Source organism: Haliotis rubra, unplaced genomic scaffold (genome assembly GCF_003918875.1).
Source record: "Haliotis rubra isolate DU_JTF1 unplaced genomic scaffold, ASM391887v1 Scf775, whole genome shotgun sequence".
Classification (NCBI taxonomy): domain Eukaryota; kingdom Metazoa; phylum Mollusca; class Gastropoda; order Lepetellida; family Haliotidae; genus Haliotis; species Haliotis rubra.
The window spans coordinates 119,701-142,449 of record NW_025767496.1 but is presented as its reverse complement, the minus strand read 5'-3'; the positions used below and the strand labels follow the sequence as shown (position 1 = coordinate 142,449).

General features: G+C 39.6%; 1 protein-coding gene across 1 annotated transcript in view; it reads right to left on the bottom strand.

Annotated features, from left to right (window-relative positions):
- Nucleotides 1-22,451, bottom strand: part of LOC124260784 (orexin receptor type 2-like) — a 51,094-nt gene extending 28,643 nt beyond the window's left edge. The window contains exon 1 of the mRNA XM_046695103.1: nt 21,642-22,451. Coding sequence (XP_046551059.1) covers nt 21,642-22,016 — 375 coding nt within the window. The 5' untranslated portion in view covers nt 22,017-22,451. The remainder of the gene's footprint in view (nt 1-21,641) is intronic.
- Nucleotides 22,452-22,749: the final 298 nt, after the last annotated feature.

Sequence of the window (22,749 nt, the reverse complement as noted above, 5' to 3'; positions counted from 1 at the left end):
ATCCATGAAGGACCCCATCTCGCCGCCAATAGTGCGCTCAGTCATCCGTTCTGACAAAGCAGCGAGTAGTAAGTCAGTCTTGTAACGAAGTTAATTATACGCCCGAACCTCGTCACCAGAAAAATGCGTTAGTTTACGACTGCCTATCTGAAGACACTACCTAACGTTCCGAGACAAGGGAGCTAAGTAACTCAACATCCTTAATTGACCGTTCACTGGACACTAATCCACCTTACACCACCAAGTTAGAGGCATTCGATAATACAAGTGCTAACAGGTTCATTGTAGACGTGTGGTGGGTGTAACTACAACTTGAGTATAGCAGGGACCGTTAAACGCCAAACTATGTACAACAGAAATAGGGCTAAACTTCGAGTGGCGTCATGATGGAGAACGCCCGCCTTCCCATAACTCAGCAACGGCAACCTTCACGTAGCACAACAACGGCAACCTTAGCACAGCCCAACAACGGCAACCTTCACGTAGCACAACAACGTCAACCTTCACATAGCACAACAACGGCAACCTTAGCATAGCACAACAACGGCAACCTTCCCATAGCACACCAACGGCAACCTTCCCATAGCACACCAACGTCAACCTTCACATAGCACAACAATGTCAACCTTCACATAGCACAACAACGGCAACCTTAGCACAGCACAACAACTTCAACCTGAGCACAGTACAACGCCAACCTTCACATAGCACAACAACGGAACCTTCACATAGCACAACAACGGCAACCTTCACATAGCACAACAACGGCAACCTTAGCACAACAGAACAACAGTAACCTTAACACAGCAGAACAACAGTAACCTTAGCACAGCACAACGACGTCAACCTTCACCCAACAGGGATGTTGCCAGACCCTGTTCAGTGTAACTAACACCAAATGAAGTAAACCGGAAGTCTTTGTGCGGCATGAATAACGCCAGAAAATGTACATATAATGTATTACAACAATAATAACGCCACATAATGTACATATAATGTATTACAACAATAATAACACCAAGATGCTACAACAGAAATACCTTCCGCATTCTTAGTATATACACCGCTAGCCTTTGGAATATTATGAATAACACTTACACTGGAATAGCATGAATAACAACATGAATACCGCCATCTTGGTACAGTATGAATACCGCCATCTCGGTACAGTATGAATACCGCCATCTCGGTACAGTATGAATACCGCCATCTTAGTTCAACATGAATACCGCCATCTTTGTACAGTATGAATACCGCCATCTTAGTAGAACATGAATATCGCCATCTCGGTACAGTATGAATACCGCCATCTTGATACAATATGAATACCGCCATCTTAGTACAACAGGAATACCGCTATCTTGGAACAATATGAATACCGCCATCTTAGTACAACAGGAATACTGCTATCTTGGTAGAGTATGAATACCGCCATCTTAGTACAACATGAAAACCTCCATCTTAGTACAGTATGAATACTGCTATCTTTGTACAACATGAAAACCGCTATCTTATTACAGTATGAATACCGCCATCTTAGTACAACAGGAATACCGCTATCTTGGCTCAGTATGAATACCGCCATCTTAGTACAGCACGAATACCGACATCTTAGTACAGCATGAATACCGCTATCTTGTTACAGTATGCATACCACCCTATTGGTATAGCATCAATACCAGCATCTTAGTATAACATGAATTTCGCCATCTTGGTACAGTATGAATACCGCAATCTTGGTATAGCATGAATACCGCCATTTTTATATAGCATGGATAACCAACCCTATCCAACGTGTAGAGATGGTGCGATGGCAGTGTTTGCTTCTCTTATTAACAATTCTGCTAGCGCCAGGTGAGAATTCAGCGTTATCTTTGATACTGACCGACAAGACAGCCCCACCATGAATTCAGACGTACACGCACATGGATTAAATATAAAGGCAACAGAATCAGCAGGTGAAAACGTGTTGCTCGGTATCTTGTTCAACTGGGAAGCCTTTCACCTACATGTGTCACTACCAAGAGATGACATAAGTACTCTCTAGACAAGTCTGCGACTTAGCTGCACTGAGGGCATGTGATGTAACACCTGCATATATACACAGCATGTTTTCCTACTTCGGGGAAGCAAGCAGCTTCAAACTTGGCGTGTCCGGATGAAAAAAACGATTTCTCTCATCAGCCCAGGCAGGGAATTCCCAGTCCTCCATCGGGATGTGAAAGTACACCGGAGGCGCTGAACATCACATTAAACCACTAGCATCACTAACGACGTAGTCAGTGCCCATATGAGAGCCATTTTCAGCAACGTGAAATCTGATCCCATACCATGGACAGTGACCAAATATACCCACCATCTGGAGTGGTCATTGTGCGGCGTGTAGCTCGGACCAGGTTCCCGCGGGGAAAGCAAACCGAACAGTGTGACGAATATATCTGAGGGTGTTACAGTTACGGCTGAATGATAACGACACACGTCACCGATCTGTGTCTGTGAATATATTTTAATCACGATTTAATTTATCGCTGATACCATATTGCGGTATGTGATCGCCTAAGTATAAGAATAAGTGTCTTCTCTCCACGTTACGTCAGTGAACCCATGGCTGGGCCTGTTGTATGATACAGCATGCAGAGTAGGTGATGCGCGTGTGTGTTGTACACGTGTAAAAGAGTGTGCATGTGTGTGAGAGGCGTTGCACGTATACAGACATGTTGGTTCTTATTACAAGAAATGTACTGCGTGCTACGGATGTTGCCGCGAAAGATTGCCATCGGTTAAAGATGGATAACGATGTACCGAAAGAAAATGCACGTGATCATCAGATTATGATATTACCTGTTCGCGCACATGCCAATCCAAGTTTTTCGTGAACTGTGAGGTTAGTTAGACATGATCTGTTCAGCCTGTTCTGCGTTCACTAGGCAGTCAGTTATAACTCGAAGGGACAAAATATTTTAGTTCGTTAAAACCGTAGTCCGTTCTCATTTCGACTAAATTAGAACAACAAGTCTGTAATTTCGTAATAAGGGTGTTTGTTAATAACGTTGTTTAGATATACTACTCACACTTTTCTAAGGATCATAGAATTCCCAACTTTACTTAAACATAGTTTTATAATTGAAATTGTATCCATTTAAAAATGGATAAATAATAATATGGTAACCCTTCTTTTGGCAAACAGCCACATTAATGTAACCTCATGCACTTAATACAAGAGTAACATTAACATGGTTTTCATGGCACCAGTCAACCATTTTGCAAATCATTGATCGAGTCATTGACGAGCACACAACACCTGTCAAATGCAGGTATGGGATCCACAAGATGCTGTGACATACTGAAAACTAGGATCCATGCTTACAATAAGCTTAGATATTTAAACCAAATTAGACCCCACATAATAGTTTTCTGTTGAATCAATGATCTGATCCTTAGCAAAGTGTGAATAGTATAGTATACACTCATGTTTATTACTATCCATATAAAGAGAATCCAACCAAGGGGAACTCCAAATCTATTGTTACTGCTTATCTAAACAGAAATGGATGAAGTTTGATGTTCCCACAATGGCGGCAACACGCTAATACACACTGTTAGTCGTTCTTTCACCAAGGTATTCGACACAAACAAAGCCAGTTCTCTCCCGCAATGCTTCTACCCTGTGAAGCGTGTCAGCATGATTTCAACGTTACGCATACAATTGATGTGAAGGTTTGCATTTTTTTCATAATGTAAAATTATACAACAGGATAATCAACTAAATCACACCGTAAATTATCAGATAATCACGTGAAATGTATCTGTACTTGCGTGACGTCATTAAATGTTGGACCACTTAATGCAGTTTAAGTAAACGATTACTATTATTTAACATGTTGAGAAACAAGACCCGACACTCTGGTATCAAACAGTCTCAAACGCACTGATTGATATAACCGTATATGATTAACACTTTCCAACAGTCGTACACCACCATGGCGCCGATTGATAATCAGCTGAGAGACTGTGGTAACGCTGTAACCCACGTCTCCCCGGAGGTCAGACAGATGCCACTTTACAGCGCAATATCACGAACACCACTAGACTTCATCAAAACTAAAACTGTTAAGTTAGAATTGTCCTGTCTTTCGAATATATTGGTATAAGATTGATTCCGATGTCTATGTTAAGTGCATCCATTATAGAGAAACGATGTCTGAACTCACAGAGCGGTTAAGGTCATAGGTTGGAACATCCCGATACCATTGTCAGATATTGTTAATCATCTTACCTCGCCTTCCTGATACACACATGCACACACATACACGCACACAAACATACACACGCTCCCACGCACACACGCACACCTTCACAGAAACACACACATGCATGCACTTACAAACGCATACACACGCGCACACACATGGACGCAGCAACATACACTCACACACACAGGGAAACAGGCACACAGAGATACACTCCCGCATGCCATTCCCATTGCGATACTCCACCCCACCCCATATCGCAGGGGAAGGGGTAATATATATATATGACATTCATAACGTAAAGTGATTTCATTGATTGATTTGAAGTTTCCTTTTAAATGTATCACCTTTTTACCTCGTAATCACTAAATATCTTAGTGCTTTAAGCCATAACATGAGATATTCTAATTAGTTGACGTTGTGGGTCGATATCGATTTCAATAACTATCAGACTTCATTGCTCCGGGGGAACACCTTGTCGCTCGCTTAGTCTTAGATAGACTGACTGTCTGACTGAATATGGTTTTACGCCGCTTTTAGCAATATTCCAGCAATATCACGGCGGGGGACACCAGATATGGGCTTAACACATTGTGCCCATGTGGGGAATCGAACCCGGGACTTCGGCGTGACGATCCAACGCGTTAACCACTAGGCTACCCCACCGCCCCTTGTCTTAGATAGAAGCGTTTGCACCTTTCTCCATTTCTCAGTGTTAAATATCTCAACTGTTCATGAGTTTGGATCAGTTCGCAAGTCGCCACCACCCCCAACCCCTCCACTCCTCCTTCTACAATAAGAAACTCACTATGTCTCCTCAGGACTGCTGTTATGTCCCATTTCCATTAACCCATAACTCGGTTCAGACAAAACTGAATAGTTAAAAGCAGTAGATGGCCATATCATTTGTAGATATGAATATATGAATAATCAGAACAATATATATTTTAACTCCCCACATGGGTACAATGTGTGAAGCCCATTTCTAGTGTCCCCCGCCGTGATATTGCTGGATTTTTACTAAAAGCGTCGAAAAACCAAATTCACTCACTTACTCAAATTTGAACACACATTTAACACGATAACACTAAAATGGTGCCAGGCGGTAATCCAAAAAGGTGGAGGAAGTAGTCAGTCACAGATCCACGACTGTTAAATGTCTTTGTGTGTAGTCGTTATTCAGTCATGTAAAGAAACATGTATTCGTGTCCAGGGGTTACAAGTACAAGACATCCAGGAGTGTGCAGTTCGGTTATCTCCCAACTGACAGACAACCATTTGACAGACACCCAATTGACAGACACTGAACTAAAGGTTAATTAGGGTAACACCTACGGGTATAATGGAACAGTCCACTGTCTCGTGAGTAGAGCAGGATAAGCCTGAAACAGGTTCGTTACTGAGAAGTTTGATTGTGGGTAAATAGAACTTTGTTGTGATTAAATGATAAATGATTTCTCTTCTCAAAACTGATTTTACTATTAATTACTATTGAATATAATTGATTTTGTTTATTGATAGAAAAGCCCCCTCCCAATAATAGCATATGTACAACAGAAGTTAACTGAGAAAACGTTTTGTTGGAGAGATATAGATATGTACATATTTGAAAACATTCTGATTTGCAGTAAATGAGACACCTGCATTGCCATGTAAGATACGATTAATACCAATCAGTGTTCTATTCTATGATACAACAGTTTCGCAATTTCTAATAGCTAAGCTAATGTTTTCAATATGATGATGCCGACACCCGTTAGATTAGAAGGTTAAACCGAAATGTTTATGAAAATAAACTGTTTTTTTTAATTACTGTTTTTTCGTTCCATCTTTCAAAATAAATAATATAGCTTCAGTTTGTTCCTGTGTTTTTATTTGGACTATTCCATTATAATGTGTAGGTAACAGGTAGTAGATAATCTGTTCACTGAACCGTAAATGTTGTTGTTTTAGGGTGTCTGCGAACTGGCTGTCTGCGTAATGGGAGGACACCTGCAGTTCACCTCTTGTGGATACCGCTCATAAAAAACAAAACCAAAATATACAGATGTCTGTTTACAAGAAAGCACAGCATCGGTGGAGATGTGCATGTTGTTTTTAACCACACCAACTTAATGGGGATGAACATCTTTTTAAACAAAATAAAACCGACATAAGACAACCATTAACTTAAAGTGATTGGACTAACTGACTTAATAGACTGAAGAAAACGATGTGTGCCACTGTTACTACAAGAACGTAATCTCCTAAATCTAGTTTGTAAAAGTCTCCCTCAGACGTCAACAGCATCAAGTAAAAAAATAATTCTCTACAATCCGATGTCGAGTATCAATCCCAAAGCGAAATGTAAGAAGAAAGGCTATCAAATTTAAAAGTTCATCTGATTAACATTGCAAAAAGAAATGGAAACGTAAAATTTACATTTTTTTAGATATGGGATGGCACCGACACATGTCTGAGACACAAGGAAGCAGGAGAAATTGTGTTCATGCCAACATCTGACCATAAAGTTCCTATCGGCTCTTCCACCTTCCACAATGCACGAGTGTCCCTTGCCGTGGCAGCAGCAACAGCACCGTGTTCCGGCGTACAACCTTGGATCACTTTGCTATTCCCTCATGTAAAATGCACGTACAAATAAGTCCCTATCAATTGTCAGATAGCGTTTAACATTTCTACATCGATAATCTTTGAGGTTACAGACACAAGTCCTAGTCAACGAACGAAACTTGGCGTTTTTGTTTAAAATCCCTCATTTTAATATCTTTTAAAGGTCATTTCAAGAACATCATAGTTTTTATAAGTCGCAACGAGCTTCTATTAGATTATATCTTGAATCGTTTCACCGATCATTCTATAAATTTTTATTTTGAATTCATTTACACAAAGTTAGATTCTGATTCGCTTATTTTTTGGTTAGATGCTTAATCAAGAAAGCTTTCTGTTGATTGGAGTTAAGATGGCGTTGCGATTAAGATTAACCCGCTTCCAGTGTTGATCCAAACGTGTTGCAGTGAATGATGTAGTGTTTAACGTTGTGACGAAGTTTTCAACATTGCTATGGAGTATTCACTTTGTCACGAAGTATTCGTCATTATCATCACGTTTTCGACATTGCTATAAAGTATTCCACTTTGTCATGAAGTATTGGACATTGTGTTGAAGTTTTCAACATTCTATTAAAGTAATCAGCATGTTGTGTCGCAATCGCGATGGTTACACATCGTTAACACGCTCACATCCAACGCTTGCTAAGAAACACCCTTGTGGAGTACAACATTGTACCCTCTAATTTGATATGAATATACCATACGGCAGGACGAAACGAACAACCTATTCCCTATACATTGTGTTTGTAAGATGAATATAGTGAACTTCCTTGTTGATGAAGACCGGGTCGACTTAAGGTTTTCAACTTCCTTCTTTAATCATCTTCCTCTTTACGTGTTTGGTTACATAAATCAGATATCTGGTAAGGTTACCGAACTGTTGAAGACGTCCAACTGCTTACCGAACCACTATGCAGCGTTCATGTGTAATGATTAATGAATGGTTGTAACGTCATGTCGTGTGACACGCAACTTCACCAACAGGAGTGATGCCACCGGCTGCTTCTCAAAATGGCTGTGCTATACTCCCGTGCTGCGTCACATACAACAATAAATGGTTACCAGAAGCCATCTCAGTGCAGCATATGTGGGTCAGCTGGGAATTATAGCTTTCCGATGTCCAGCATCTTGTATATTTAGAACTAATGATGAAGCAGACAATCGCACCAGGATTAGAACCCATGGTTAGCGGAACAAGCACAGCGAGAATTGAATTTCCTTGTGCAGTTAGAAGGCAACTTCTGGAGCAGATTCGAATCTAGAATATCAATAACTATATCGGAGAAAGTAATCCGGTAGTGATACTAAGCTTAACCTCTAGATCATTCATGCATCTCAAATGCTGTTCCAGTCCCTGTAGGCTATTAGTCGACATTGAACCACTTGGACGAGTCCCTTATGACGGCTAACCATTATCGGACTTCGAGCAGAATCTCTGCAAACGTCCAAAAAGTGGATGGAAATTCTGAGGGATGTAAAATGTCCTTCCTGGCGGACTAGTAATTCCAAATAAAGTTATTTCCGTTTGACGTCATACGTGGGCCGTATTCAAAGCACATAGATAAGGAGCAAGTACACGCCTTCAAGCAATTAGTCTGTGTAAGAAGTCTTTTATATCTTCATCAACCTACGATCAAAGGAAGAGATAGTGAAAATATGATCGTTTCTATCTTGTTGAACTTATTCATTCATGCTATTTTTCAATTTAAATCAAAGAGATGTGGATAATAGGACAGACAGAAAATGAATAAATGATAACGAATTTTTAAAATTCTTTGGTTGCTCATGGTAATCCACTCGCAACCCATACTAAAAGCTGCATCACAATATCATGGTCGGGATAGCAAGGACTTTCGTGGAGTCGAGGCGATAACTACTGATGAAACGTTACATATTTCGCTGTGTTAATTCAGTTGACATAATGTCGTGTTGTATTAACACTGTCGCCTCTGGTTAGACTTTACGCAACATCTAAAAACGAAAGGATTCAAGTCGACTCAGTTGGCCATACGTTGTTTGGAAATCACTAAGGGATACACGGGTTTGAATTGATGTTGACTTGTTATGGCAGCCCCGGTTTGACTACAGTCCAAAGTTCGCTTCAAATGATTCAAAATCTAATAATTTCCTGTAGAGGAAGTTGAGTAATGATACAAGTAAACCTTACACCTAAGACAAAGAAGTATATTGTAACACATATCTTCTTTCAATTATTTATTAGTGTAAAAACTCATTGTGGATTTTAGGAGCAAAAAAGTGACACTATGCCTGTTGAAATCAAGAGTGAAACTGTCGAAATTGTAACACAGTACAATATGTTGGCACTGTCATCAACAATAAACTGAAGTTGAGTTCAAACAATGATTTTATTTTGAAGAAATGCAAGCAAAGATTGTATTTTATGCGCAAGTTGAGATCTTTTAACGTAAGCAAAAAAGGTGATGCTATCGTTGTTTTGTTGAAAGTATGTTAACCTTTTCATTTCAATGCTGGTATGGCCCTCTGAATATCAAAAGTAAATGTTATCTTAACAAAATCATTTTAATTGCAAATACAATCTCTGTGGTGTTTGTTTCGGATTTATCTTCTCTTTTTTAATTCCCGTGATCTCAACTTCGCTGAGAGAAGTGTATCTGATTCCAGCCACGTTTTAGTTTCTGAATATTATTATCTTTTACCTTCAGGGCGCCGATACCAAATGACCCGTTGTAAAACAATAAGAGTTCAAAATCATTTTATTCCAGCAACGACTGTTAACTTGTCTATTGTGTTGTTTTGTGTTTTCGTAACCTTCATGTCATTTTTAATATTTGATTATGTAATCACTTTCAAATGTATAAAGAATTTCCCAAGGGGTAATGAAGTATTGTCATTGTCATCATAATTTGCACTAATATTTTAACGTTTTTTAAAGTCACGTGTGTGTTCCCAACTCATAGTTCAATATTTGACAAAAGTGTTGACAAATATCCCATATACAACACCATTCGTAAATCACCTTGGGAAGGTAGAAACAGAAAATGTTATATCATGTTATTATTATCCATTATGTGGACTCCATGGTAAAAGGGTCTACTCTCACTCGATTCACCAACACATCGCATGTATGTTTCATATAGTGAACCCTATGCCTTTGGGTTATAATAACAAAATCGCTGACCACTAGCTGATCCCCAGATTTTGTACCGAACAGATGCATTTCTTTATTGAATAGAAAACAATTCCCCAAAACCGACATGCGGAATCTAACTCCATGGATCGTTATTGCGGATATATAAATTAAAATATTATCTGCCTACACAATATATATGCTTACTGGCTTGAGTTCCTCACCTTAACGTTACACACAAACACACACACGCACGCACACACACAAACACACATGTAGGCACGCACATGCATATATACGCATGTATTGTATGTATATCAAACCGAAGTAATCCATTGTCTCTTGATCTTTATCCACATAAAAATACATTTAATTGGTCTGTTTGCGCAATTGATAGTGCTACGATAATTAATACACTGTCGTGTTGTGGCGGGTGAAATACCTGCATCCTATTAACATTCGTAAATCATGATCTTTTCGATATTTATGTTTCGATGTTTAAGTGACGTCTCTGAATACCAATCCGATCCCATTTTAAACAATGCAGCTGCATTGAAACAGTCGTTATTGGGTCCATTACTCAAACATATATGCATGGGTCAGTTTTGACTGTATTAATATACAGTGTGCATCTGGTAAGAGCAGTAGCACATAATGCAAATGTATTATCCAATAAAACAGCTCACAGAAGTCTTAAAACATGTCCACAATGAGTGCGATATGAAAACCCCACCTTTGCCAAAACCTCCGCAATCTCTGTATCATCATAAACGTCGTTGTCTGCGAGGTATTAGGTGCGTACGTTAATGGATGCTTCATGTTGTGTGTGTTTGGTGTGACCGGACTGGCCTTCACGTACGGATATATTTATATCAATTTACAGTTACAGTATATTTGTGTCATCCTCTCTACAATTACCGGTTTAATGAAATAATAATTTAATTATTATTGTATTTGCGGATCTCATCCCTGTAATAACCTCGGTGTTCCATTATAAAATCATCAATACTGCCGTCATACTGAAATCAAGCTGTGTTGTCTCACTTGGTCATTTTTGACAAATCATTGTTGCAAGTAATATTTCAGGAAGAATGTATATTGTGTGGAATCATGTTTCTTTACATAAGCTGATTAAGGTCCCTTGCTATTGTGCTTTCAGATTTGTTTCCAAGTTGTTTCTCATATTCTAGAAGGATCAGGTGAACCCCGGAGCCAAAAGGTTATATTTGATTTAGAGAACTGCAATTGGATGTTCGCCTGTTAAAATTGTCATACTGACCAATGACATTTGTTACTCGGTTGTTGGTTTCGTTCCAAATCTCGTGTGTCCTTTTCGTGCGTATGAATGCGGGTCTTCCAAGCGAAAACCTCAGACTTGATGTAAGAAGAATGAAATTTTGTATAGAAATAGAGCACTTATATTTTTTGTAATTTTCCGATTTGTTATTAAACGACCTGTATATATAATGCACATTTCTGAGAAGAAAAACATTACTTGTTACCTAAGGCTCCACTGAGCTGACATTTCAAAATGATTGTATTCCAAATTATAGTAAGAAGTAGAGTGTGAGCGTGTTTGGTTTCGCGCGGCTTTTCACCTCCACCTCACATATTGTAGCCACTTGTGGAGTTGAACCAGCGTCTTCGGGTGACATATTTAGGCCTAACTATCTCTGCCAGTCTTTTTATATTTTGATGGTATAATATTACATAAAAAATGTTCAATTGCTGACAGCATTATATAATCGTGTATTGATTAATGTTTGCGAAGTCATATGCGTAGAATATGTCTAGCACAGTTCTTTGAGCCCTCGAGAGGGGAGAAAAAGTTGATATCGCTGAGCAGATGATGCACCGTGGTGCCACACAGTGCCGCAGAAGGTGTGGTTGTATTAGAGGAGTAGTGTTATAGGATGGCTGACAGAAGGATGGAGATTCGCCGCAAGCTAGGACCTAACATTAATCTTGTTAATTCTAAAAGTGGAGTTCTAAAAATTGACGACACAGTTAGTTTTAAGCAAAGGGAAGGTATCCAAAGCCTTTTGTTAGTTTGAACTGAAAGAGAAAGAGTCAAAACCGATCTTAAGAGTTTGTAAGCTGGAACAGAAAGGGGAGTTATCGATCACAGTGAGTGTAAATGTGCAATGCGTATCCTCGAAATAGGGGAAAACATACTGTTTTGACTACTGTAGTGTTCCCGTGACGTCCGGGGTGTATTCCAGAGTGATATTTTGGTAAGCGGCAAGTCGAAGGTCATGTGTTATTTGGATCCTTTCTTGATATGTTAGGATTGTCACATTTATATTTGGCAACACTTCCACAAATGTGTTTAAGACCCTAAACAGAATCCTTAAAATTCTTTGTAGGTAATTTGAAAAATATGCGCGTTCTATATTTTCTTCTTTTCCTAGCATTTAATTGTTTCATTGATGATTTGGGGATCATGCTTATATTTCTGGGTCTAATTTAGTAATCATTGACAGCACAGCGGGACAAGAACCAGCAATGTCTTGACTACATAATGCCATTTAGAAAGTGGTCAATGTTACATCTGTTATATTTCGGATTATACTTCCAAAGTAAAGTACAGGTTATAGTACAGTAACTTCTTTTGGACTGCGTCCCATGTGGGATTCGAACTCACACTTTCAGAGTGAGGCCCCTAAAAGTGTAATTCCAAATATAGCATATCACTCTAACGTTTTGATTTGCAACAAAAGTGAACGTTTTTGTCAAGAACTTGGTGTATTTGTACATTAATATTGTACGAAATTCATCGTAAGTTCGGGTGGTATAAGATACCCGTATTTGAACCTGATGAATTAGCAATGGCATGAACTTTGCCGTGAACACCTTTGACTTTTCTAAACATGTCAGAACACGTCTGGATTAAGTGAAGTGTTTAGGTGACGTTTGGGCTTAGAATCGTAGCTCATTTCATATGTGTAGGCCGTAGATTTGTTTGGACCGAAGACATCTAATTTATTCTGTATAAGCTGTTATTTCCTTCATACAAACATGCAAACATTAGGTCAGACATTGATGGAGTATACAGAGGTGACCTTCTGACAGACCAACAACATCATTCGTATATTGTAATACGTGCTACAATAACACGTGTTATTTTTTTTGCATGAATAATACCTAAAATGTTCAGACGAAAATAAATGGATTACTGATATTATTTATTCATAGATTAAATAAACACTTTGATGCAGACTATTTGAGTCATGTCACTACCATTCCAATGGACAGATTGCTTTGGCTTATATACTTACCAAAGGTCATGAGTCACCCCATCAAAAGCCGATAGACAATGCGAATTCTTGCTTGAACAAGGAAGGTTGGAATGGCATCTGACACAATACATTTACACTGCTTTGAAACACTTGCATGTGTTAGTTTTTCAAACACCACTGCATCTCACCCTGTCCAGCAGAGTGAGAAACCTGCCACTCACTTGCCCGGAGAGAACTCTCAGTATCCGAGGATATGGGGGAAATGTAATTACATAAATACGAAGATTTCAAAACACCAGGCTCTACGACAATAGCGTGCATATCATGGTCACTTATCACCTGTCACGAACCTGCAGGTCTGTGCGATCTTTGGAAATCAGGGATTTGTCCCAAAATTTACTACCTGTAGATGCACATGCACACACACATGCACTCGCACACATCTACAAGCATACGCACACACACATGCACACACACACATATATACATATATATTATATGTATATTAAACCGAAGTGATCCATCGTCTCTTGATCTTTATCCACATACATTTAATTGGTCTGTTTGTGCAGCAGAAATGTCAGTTGACAGTGCCTCGATAGTCAATACACTGTCATGTTGTGGCGGGTGAAATACGTGCATCCTATTCACATTTATACAACATGTGCAAGATATCTTTTCGATATTTTTGTTTCAAAAATTTAAGTGACCTTATGTCTTGACGACTCTGAATACAAATCCGAGCTCACTTTAAACAATGCAGCTGTATTGAAAACTGTCATCATTGGGTCTATTACTCAAACATTTATGCATTGATCATATTTGGTAACATTAATATGCAGCGTGCATCTGGTATTGGCAGTAGCACATAACGGAAAAGTATTATCCAATAAAACAGCTCCCAGAAGTCTTAAAACATGTCCACAATGAGTGCGATATGAAAACCCCACCTTTGCCAAAACCTCCGCAATCTCTGTATCATCATAAACGTCGTTGTCTGCGAGGTATTAGGTGCGTACGTTAATGGATGTTTCATGTTGTGTGTGTTTGGTGTAACCGGACTGGCCTTCACGTACGAGTATATTCATATCAATTTACAGTTACGCAGGGAGTGTATTTGTGTCATCATCTCTACAATTGTCGATTTAATGAAACTGTACTTGCGGATTTCATCCCTGTAATAACCTCGGATTTCTATGATTACAAAATCATCAATACTGCCGTCATACAGAAATCAAGTCGTGTTGTCGCATTTGGCCATTTTTGACATATCATTATTGCAAGTAATATTTCAGGAAGAATGTATATTGTGTGGAATCATGTTTCTTTACATAAGCTGATTAAAGTCACGTGTAATTGTGCTTTCAGATTAACTTTGTTTCCAAGTTGCTACTCATATTCCCGAAGATCAGTAGAGCCCCGGAGCCAAAAGGTTATATCTGACTCAGAGAACTGCAATGGCATTTCTAACTGCTTTTTCTTTCCAAATCTCGTGTGTCCTGTTTTCGTGCGAAATAATAGGCCTCTTCCATGCGAAAACCTCAGACTTGATGTAAAAAACAATTTACATTTTGTATTGTAACAGAAGACTTTTTTCGATTTGTTATTAAACGACCTGTATATCAAATGCACATTCCTGAAAAAATATGACTTGTTACCTTTGGCTCCATTGATGTGACAATTCAAAATGATTGTATTTGAAATTATAGTAAGAAGTAGAGTGTGGACGCGGTGCATCTGTTCGGTGATATCAACCTCTCCCCTCTCTATGGCTGAAAGAACTTTGCTAGACATATTCTACACACATGTCTTCGCAAACCAAAATTGATCAATTAACGATTACATGATGCTGTCAGCAATTGTACATTTTTTATTATAATATATTATTAATAAATTATAAAAAGATTGGCAGAGATATTGAGGCCTTAATATTTCACCCGAAGACGCTGGTAGGGCTCGACAAGTGGGTACAATATGTGAAACCTTTCCGTGTCAGCCTCAAGGTGAAAAACCGCTAGCCGTGGTGCCACACGGTGCTGAAGAAGATGTGGTTGTATTTTAGGAGTAGTGTTATAGGATGGCTGACAGAAGGATGGAGATTCGCCGCAAGCTAGGACGTAACATTAATCTTGTTAATTCGAAAAGTGTAGGTCTAAAATTGACGACACAGTTATTTTTAACCAAAGGGAGTTTTCCAAAACGTTCTTTTAGGGAAACAGAAAGAGAAAGAGTCAAAACCGATCTTAAGAGTTTGTAAGCTGGAACAGAAGGGGAAGTTATCGATCACAGTGGGAGAAAATGTGCAATACGTATTCTCAAAATAGGGGAAAACATACTGTTTTGACTACTGTAGTGTTTTCATAACGTATTATGTGTTATTTGGATCGTCTCTTGATACGTTAGAATTGTCACATTTATATTTGGCAACACTTCCACAAGTGTGGTCAGACCTTAACAGGATCCTGAGTTGGTATTTTATCCCCTCAATGTAACGCGTTCAGGGTCTAAACATGTTTCTGATTGTGTTTGAGGAACTAAACGTAGAATAGACCCGTGTCCTCGGTTCCTTGAAATTCCTTGTGGACTGGGGCATCTAAAAGTGTCATTCCAAATATAGCATTATTAGATATGTCACTCCAATTCGTAATTTATCCTTTACTTTATCGCGGGAAACATTTCTTGTCACAAATATAATAATGTTTTGTCACGAACTTTTTTGTTTGTACATTATTATATAATAATACATGATTATTATAGCGGTATGTATTATATTAATATTATAACAACTTAATACTACATCTTGGTGGTGAAGGATGCCCTTATTTGAACCTGGTGAATCCATAATTGCATGAACTTGGCAGTGAAACATGTCTAGGTTATGGGAATGTTGTGTTCAGGTGATGTATGATCTTTGAATCGTAGCTCATTTCATGTTTGTCGACCGTACATTTGTGTGGATAGTACACAGTTGATTTATACCGTAAAGGAGTGTTTTCAGTCTTGCAAACATTAGGTCAGAAATGGATCTAATAAGCATGAACAGCGCGTACTTCCGGTGTTGGGTTCCTCAGTATTGATGAGTTGACCTTTGGACAGATCTACACTATTATTCGGGTATCAAAATACAAGATACAATGAAAACATACTCTCAGTTTTTAATGCATAACACCTGAATTTGAATACATGACACGTTTTTATGGATAAACAACTTCTCTATATTTTTATACGACGTTTCAGAGCTAACTTGCTCTTTCATCAGCTGAATGCTATGTGACTATGTATATAGATAAAACATGTTTACACAATGCAATGTACAAATAAAGCAGCAAAAGGCAACCTGAATTGTTTAGAGTTGTTTTTATCTGTTTTACGGATCCTACTTTTCATGCTGGTGAACATAATAACATACAAATCTAACACTTGATTCTGACTGCTTGACTCAAGTCAATAACACTTTGATAGACATATTGACTTGGCTTTTATATATTAATTAGAAAAAGGCCATGAGTCATCCCATCAAAAGTCAATGGACAACAAGAAAGGTTGGGATGGCATCACGCACTACACCTCGACTTGCTTTGAAACACCGACTGCAATACAGTCGTCCGAAGAGAAGTCTCAGTATCCGAGGCTCTGCCATCCACGTTGTAAAAGGGAAACGGAACTTACGTCAAAGTGGTTGCTTGAATACCTACATAGATTGCAAACCACCAGACTCTACGACAATAGCATACATGTCATTGTCATATGTCATTAGTATCTGTCAAGAACCTGCAGATTGGTGCAATCTCTGTAAATCAGGGGCTTTGGCACCAAAGTGTACCACCGTTTGGATAATCTTCATCTTCTTGCCACCTGTCTCCGTATATGAGGATGGAAAATTACTTGTTTTCGTTGTTTGTAGTTTAACGCCGCACTCACCAATATTCCAGCTGTATGGCGACAATCTGTAAATAATCGAGTCTAGGCAATCCAGTGATCAACAGCATGAGCATGGATCTACGCATCTGGCATACGATGACACGTGTCAACCAAATCTGCGAGCCTGACAACAACTTGATCCCGTTAATCGCCTCTCACGCCAAGCATGGGTTGCTGAAGACCAATTCTAACCCGGATGTACATCTGTCAATTACTACTTGAGTGAAACTGGATGATGTCAAACCAGCTGGAGACTCGACACATACTGAAGCAGCAAAAGCAACATCCGGGTTCCTCAATTAGTACTTATGTAACCGGACGTACCTCAGACCTACTGACCAGTCACTGGTGATGCAGGCTCAGAGCCAAGAAGCGATCATGTCTTTCAAATGACAGTCTGCTTTCTGCACAGAACCTTGACCCAGGGAATGCCATGAACAAGGACAAGATCAGACCACAGCTACTTACATTCTGTAATGACAGGTGCAGGGAACCCAAGAGCCGATGAGGATGTGCAGAATATTAATGACCCTTACACGAGGAAATATCCAACATTACGTACACTTCGGTTGCAAATTTTATACATGAACTCTCTGACTTGGTTCCAAGGCCGTAGTATTTCCGCGGAAACCGTCTTTTATGTTTTGGAGAAAGTATTTTGTTGTTGTAATGTAACTTCCTGACCAAGGAGCCATATACGTTTTAGTATATTTGTTACATTCTAAAACTCGCTTGGCTGTTCATATGTATATTTACCCTTGATGATATCTGATTATAGGTTGCAACTGTGACGTAGACACGCAAGAACACAACATACATGTATGAATTTAATATTTGTCGAAAAATGGTCCGCTACAATAATGATTTGGCCCCTCGTATTAGGTAACGACACCTATGACAGAGTATTGGCGGCGGCGGCCGTCGTAGACAGATTCAGTGTTCCCGTACCACCTGCAAGAGGTACCGATAATATCTTGGACATACGATCAAAATAAGGAATGTACTTAAGAAGGGTGGAGCTCAATTAAAAAGGCCGCATGTTTATAATGGTACAGGGAAACCGAGACTCAGAAAACAGAAGCTGGAGACATACGACTCCGCTTTAATATCGTCACTGTTAAACACTGCAAGCACGCCCGAGTGGGAGATGTAAATCATTATTCGTTGATAAAAGTTAACACTTGCAAGGTCCAGTCCACGTTAGATTGACTGCATCCTTGAAAATTCCAGAGAGGACCGGATCATGAGATGATCCGATTAGGCTTGCGTCTTGCTGTAGTGGTCCATATAGAGGTTAGGTGGCAGTATGTCAGAGATAATATCCATCTCGTTAGATGAAGCAATGTCTTCTGGAGGGCAGAAATGCAGATGCCACAAGGGCCATGTCATGGAGAGTTAACCCTCCATTCCTTAGACAGTGGCTTCCATTTTTGTTAAGGAATGCTAGGATACAAGGATATAACTCAAAACAGTCCTACTCAAAAGTTTCTCCAAACTTTCTTTTGTGGAAATACCTACAGAATAAGCCAGTGCTCCTTCTATTCTGTTTTGGATTGTGTGGGTCGATAATGGAATGTATTATCTTGATTTGCTTGCTGTTCTAAACGATTAGTTTATCCAGATAATAAATAATTGACAACTAACTATCTACTTTTGAGTAATTGAGCATTTCGGATATAAAATGACATCAGAGATGTGCTTTAACATTGTAAATGTGGCACCTTGAGCTTATAGCTCTTGCTTGTCACACTGAAGCCTTGCTTGTCGCTATGGATTCTATTACCTTGTCGTGTACGCCCTACTTTGACAGTGTTGGGGCACTGGGGTCTGCAACAATGCAGAGAGATCGTGTCAATCACCGATAAACACGCACATTAAACAGTTTTCTCCGTAAAACACAATATTATATACTGACAGAATTTGTATTCCGTTATGCCTACAAAACAAACAATAATGCATCATCTAGTAGACGAGTGTCAGCTCGTTTGAATAGATGTTCACATTTTGGTTCTCATTGCAAGTTATTATCTAGATGTATCAAAAATGCTCTCTAAAATCAGTTTCGTCAATTATTTATAGTTATGGTTGTTTGTTTCACGCTAATGTGTATGCATGGCAGTGTATCCCACGTAAAAGCCATTAAATAGTACCCGATATATTGCTAGAGTTTTATGTCACGATGGAAGATACAGAAGTGTGTACACAAGAATAATCGTAGGCATGCATGACATGGATATACACTATTCAGCAAAATATGACAGATCAACTGTAGCAATATGAAAGATTGTGATGCCTTTTCACTTCTTTTGAGTGGTATATTAACCTATAATGCATGTGATTCACGACAAGTGTGATGTAAATAGTCCTATATATAAATATCATATTGTGGGCGATAGTGGCCAATAGACGCATTTTCGGGTGTGCATTACACTGTGTTGTGTCATGTGAACTGTATGTGTGGGTTGGCTTGAAGTGGTCACTAAAGACCTATGCTGGTTGCATGAGGCAACCTAACGGATCTGGTGTTCAGGGTAAGTGACCTCGTGCCACGGCACTCCAACGGCATGGATCATTGTTTACAATACCAATCATTGGTTTGTCTGGTCCAGACTCGATTATTACATACCGCCGCTGTATAACTGGAATATTGTGACGGAAAACAAACAAACAACGTGTTACATGGCTAATTGTCAAAGACGATTGTCATCCTTCAAGATGGCGGTTTTAATGACATCTTCCACTACGTTGTCAGACCGAGATTCGATCATTGAGAGCCGTGATATGGTTAGATTCCATCATTCACTTACTGATACAACCAGAAGAAGTTAATCGTTGTAAGTCATAACTAATGTCTCCCTCAAGGAACCAAGTATCTGACTCATTACTATGGGAACAACACCACCAGACCAACAATGAGACTACACTTTATCATTTCCATCAATCCTTGAACAAGTTCCACGCGTTATACAACGAGGTTATTCCTTTCTTCTGTTAGTCATTGATTTCACGCGTTGTGTTTTGACATGTTAAGTGTTTGGGGAATAAAGCATTTGTAGGTCATCTGTACAATGTTTCGTTTCATATTCATGAAGTAGGTCTGGTTTAGCGGTACAGCTATTTTCAGTGTTATGAGTCCCCAGTGAAACAGGTACCTGAGTTACATCCAATATGCGTCTTCATCATCTGGAACTGAGGGAAGCATCAGGCAACACATGGCTCTGAGTCAACCACATCATGACCGTTTTATTAAATTATACCTATCCTTCAAAACTCACATTTGAGAAAAATATATTCTGTATTTGAAATTTTTTTTTTGTGATCTCGTGGGAAATCCGGCACGTGTCGTAGCATTTTTATATGAAATTAGTACTGATCCTTGCTTCGTTTGGCAGGATGAATCCCTACGGAATTGCAAGGACGATATATTCCGATTACCCAACATCTATGTCACGGATCACCTAAATAGATTTGGAGCTTTACGCTGTGAGGATTATTGCATTTGTTCCATGTTCAGAGTCTGTTTGTTTCCATGTTGAATAATTAACGCTTCTATCAATTGCTGGCCACACAAAGAGTGCATATCTTAACTAACTACCAAACGCATTAATTAAATATTAAAGTTTTCAAAAGGACATAGGACAATCGATAAAATAAGCACAATGCCTGTAATGATTGAAAGTTTCCACCAAAGAAAGTAATTTGAATCGACGATGATCACGACATCTCATCCGGTTGTCCGCGGGGACCCCACAAGAGAAGATTAAGATGTTATGACATTTGTGTGATGATGGCAATGAAACTTATACTATTATGTTTGCCAGCAACATCCTTTAAATAGAACATGTCAACGTCGTCTGTACGTGTAACAAAAGAGGCAGATTGCGTTTTAATGCACTCGTACTTCTACATATTTACCATTTCTGCATTAAAATGCTGAAAGGGTTGATACGGATTTTGTTGGATTTTCAGGAAACGAAATTTACTTATCATGGGATCCTTTCTATATAATACAAATTGTTCGGTTCAAGAATTATGTTGTGACAAGGGTACGTATTTACGTGAGATGAGCCGGTGACTATATTACGCCTGGAACTGTATAATAATCATTATGACGTATATAAACTGAGTAATAAAAGTGTCTACATTTCCACAATGTTTGGTAATCAAAACAAACCGTTTCCACAGTATCATGTGCATGTGTTTATGAGTCATGGTCCGATAGAGATGACACCAGGTGTTCGGGGAAAGGTGAGCATAAAGATGCTACCCACAGAATGGCTCAAACAAATCCTTGTTTAGGTTTTTCAAGGGAAGATACTTTACAGGCCCAGCAGGACGCTGGACGTCGGACAAACACGCTATTATTAAGGTTTGCTGGGCAGGTGAGCTAAATATTATTTGCATGTTTGAAACGGCTGTTGTAAATCCATACATTCGTAAATATGTTAAAACATATGAATTATACCCTTGAACGTGCATATGTGAGCGTACCTAGAGACATATCTTCACCTACCTGGTAATACTCCACAATCCTGCACATGGTGTCCCCTAGGAACCATGTCTCCCATATTGCCTGGATGTACGACGGAGGGAGACACAGCGTTATAACGAGGAAGTCTGCTGCCGCCAGGTTCACTAGGAACAGGTTAGTTGACGTCCTGAGCTGACTGTTTTTCCACACCGCGAAACACACGAGAAAGTTGCCTGTGAGACCCAGTACGAACACTATCCCATACAACGCCGTAAACACCCATTCGTGAGGCTTGGGCTCAATGAAGGAGTAGATGGCGTGCAACAGATCGTCGTCGGAGAAGTAGCATTGTTGGATGGTGCCGTTAACTTCGTAAAGATGCTTACAGGTGGCACGGCTCCAGTTGGCCGTGGACATGGTTCTAAAGGTTCCCGATTCCTGCAAGTCTACGATGCGCTAATTGCCTTGTCACAGCAGACCATATGTAGTCCATATATGAAACCATCTCGGTAAATACACATAGATAAATGCACAACTGAGAAAGTATCTACAGGTAGTCGGTCGTTGATAATGGTGACTTGCTTTAGTGCATCCTTAACTCTGGGAAGGCAGATGTCAAGAGACGAGTCTGTCTTCATCACGGCCCACCGACAGCGATAACCAAACACACACAAACAGATAGATAATAACCAATCCCATCAACAAAGAGTTTTTCCAAGAGCTGCAAACAGTTCACATCACTTCCAGATGTGCTCGGTCCGATATAACGCCGCTTGTTGCTCGGACGTCGCCTACGCTCACCCCTCTTGTGATCTCATCGCCACAGGCAATCAGAAGCTGTACCGCGGCGGCTCTCGACGCTAGCAGCGTGTGTACCGCGAGACGGTTTACAGGCGAAAGACAAGGTTAGAAAGCACATTGATGCTGACGTTATCCCAGGCTGCAACTGACCATACAGTTAACACAAGCAGGATGCTGGATGCGAGGTTCCCTCATAAAGCCCGTCACGCCTACAAGGAGATGCCAACATGCCAAGCTAGAAGGGCAGAGGCGAGTGTATCAAGGAGTTGAATAGGGGTGTTTTGTTAATCTGCTGGGGTAGTGATGTGAAAGATAGACTATCAAGATGATGTGCTTGGAAGGAAAGGGT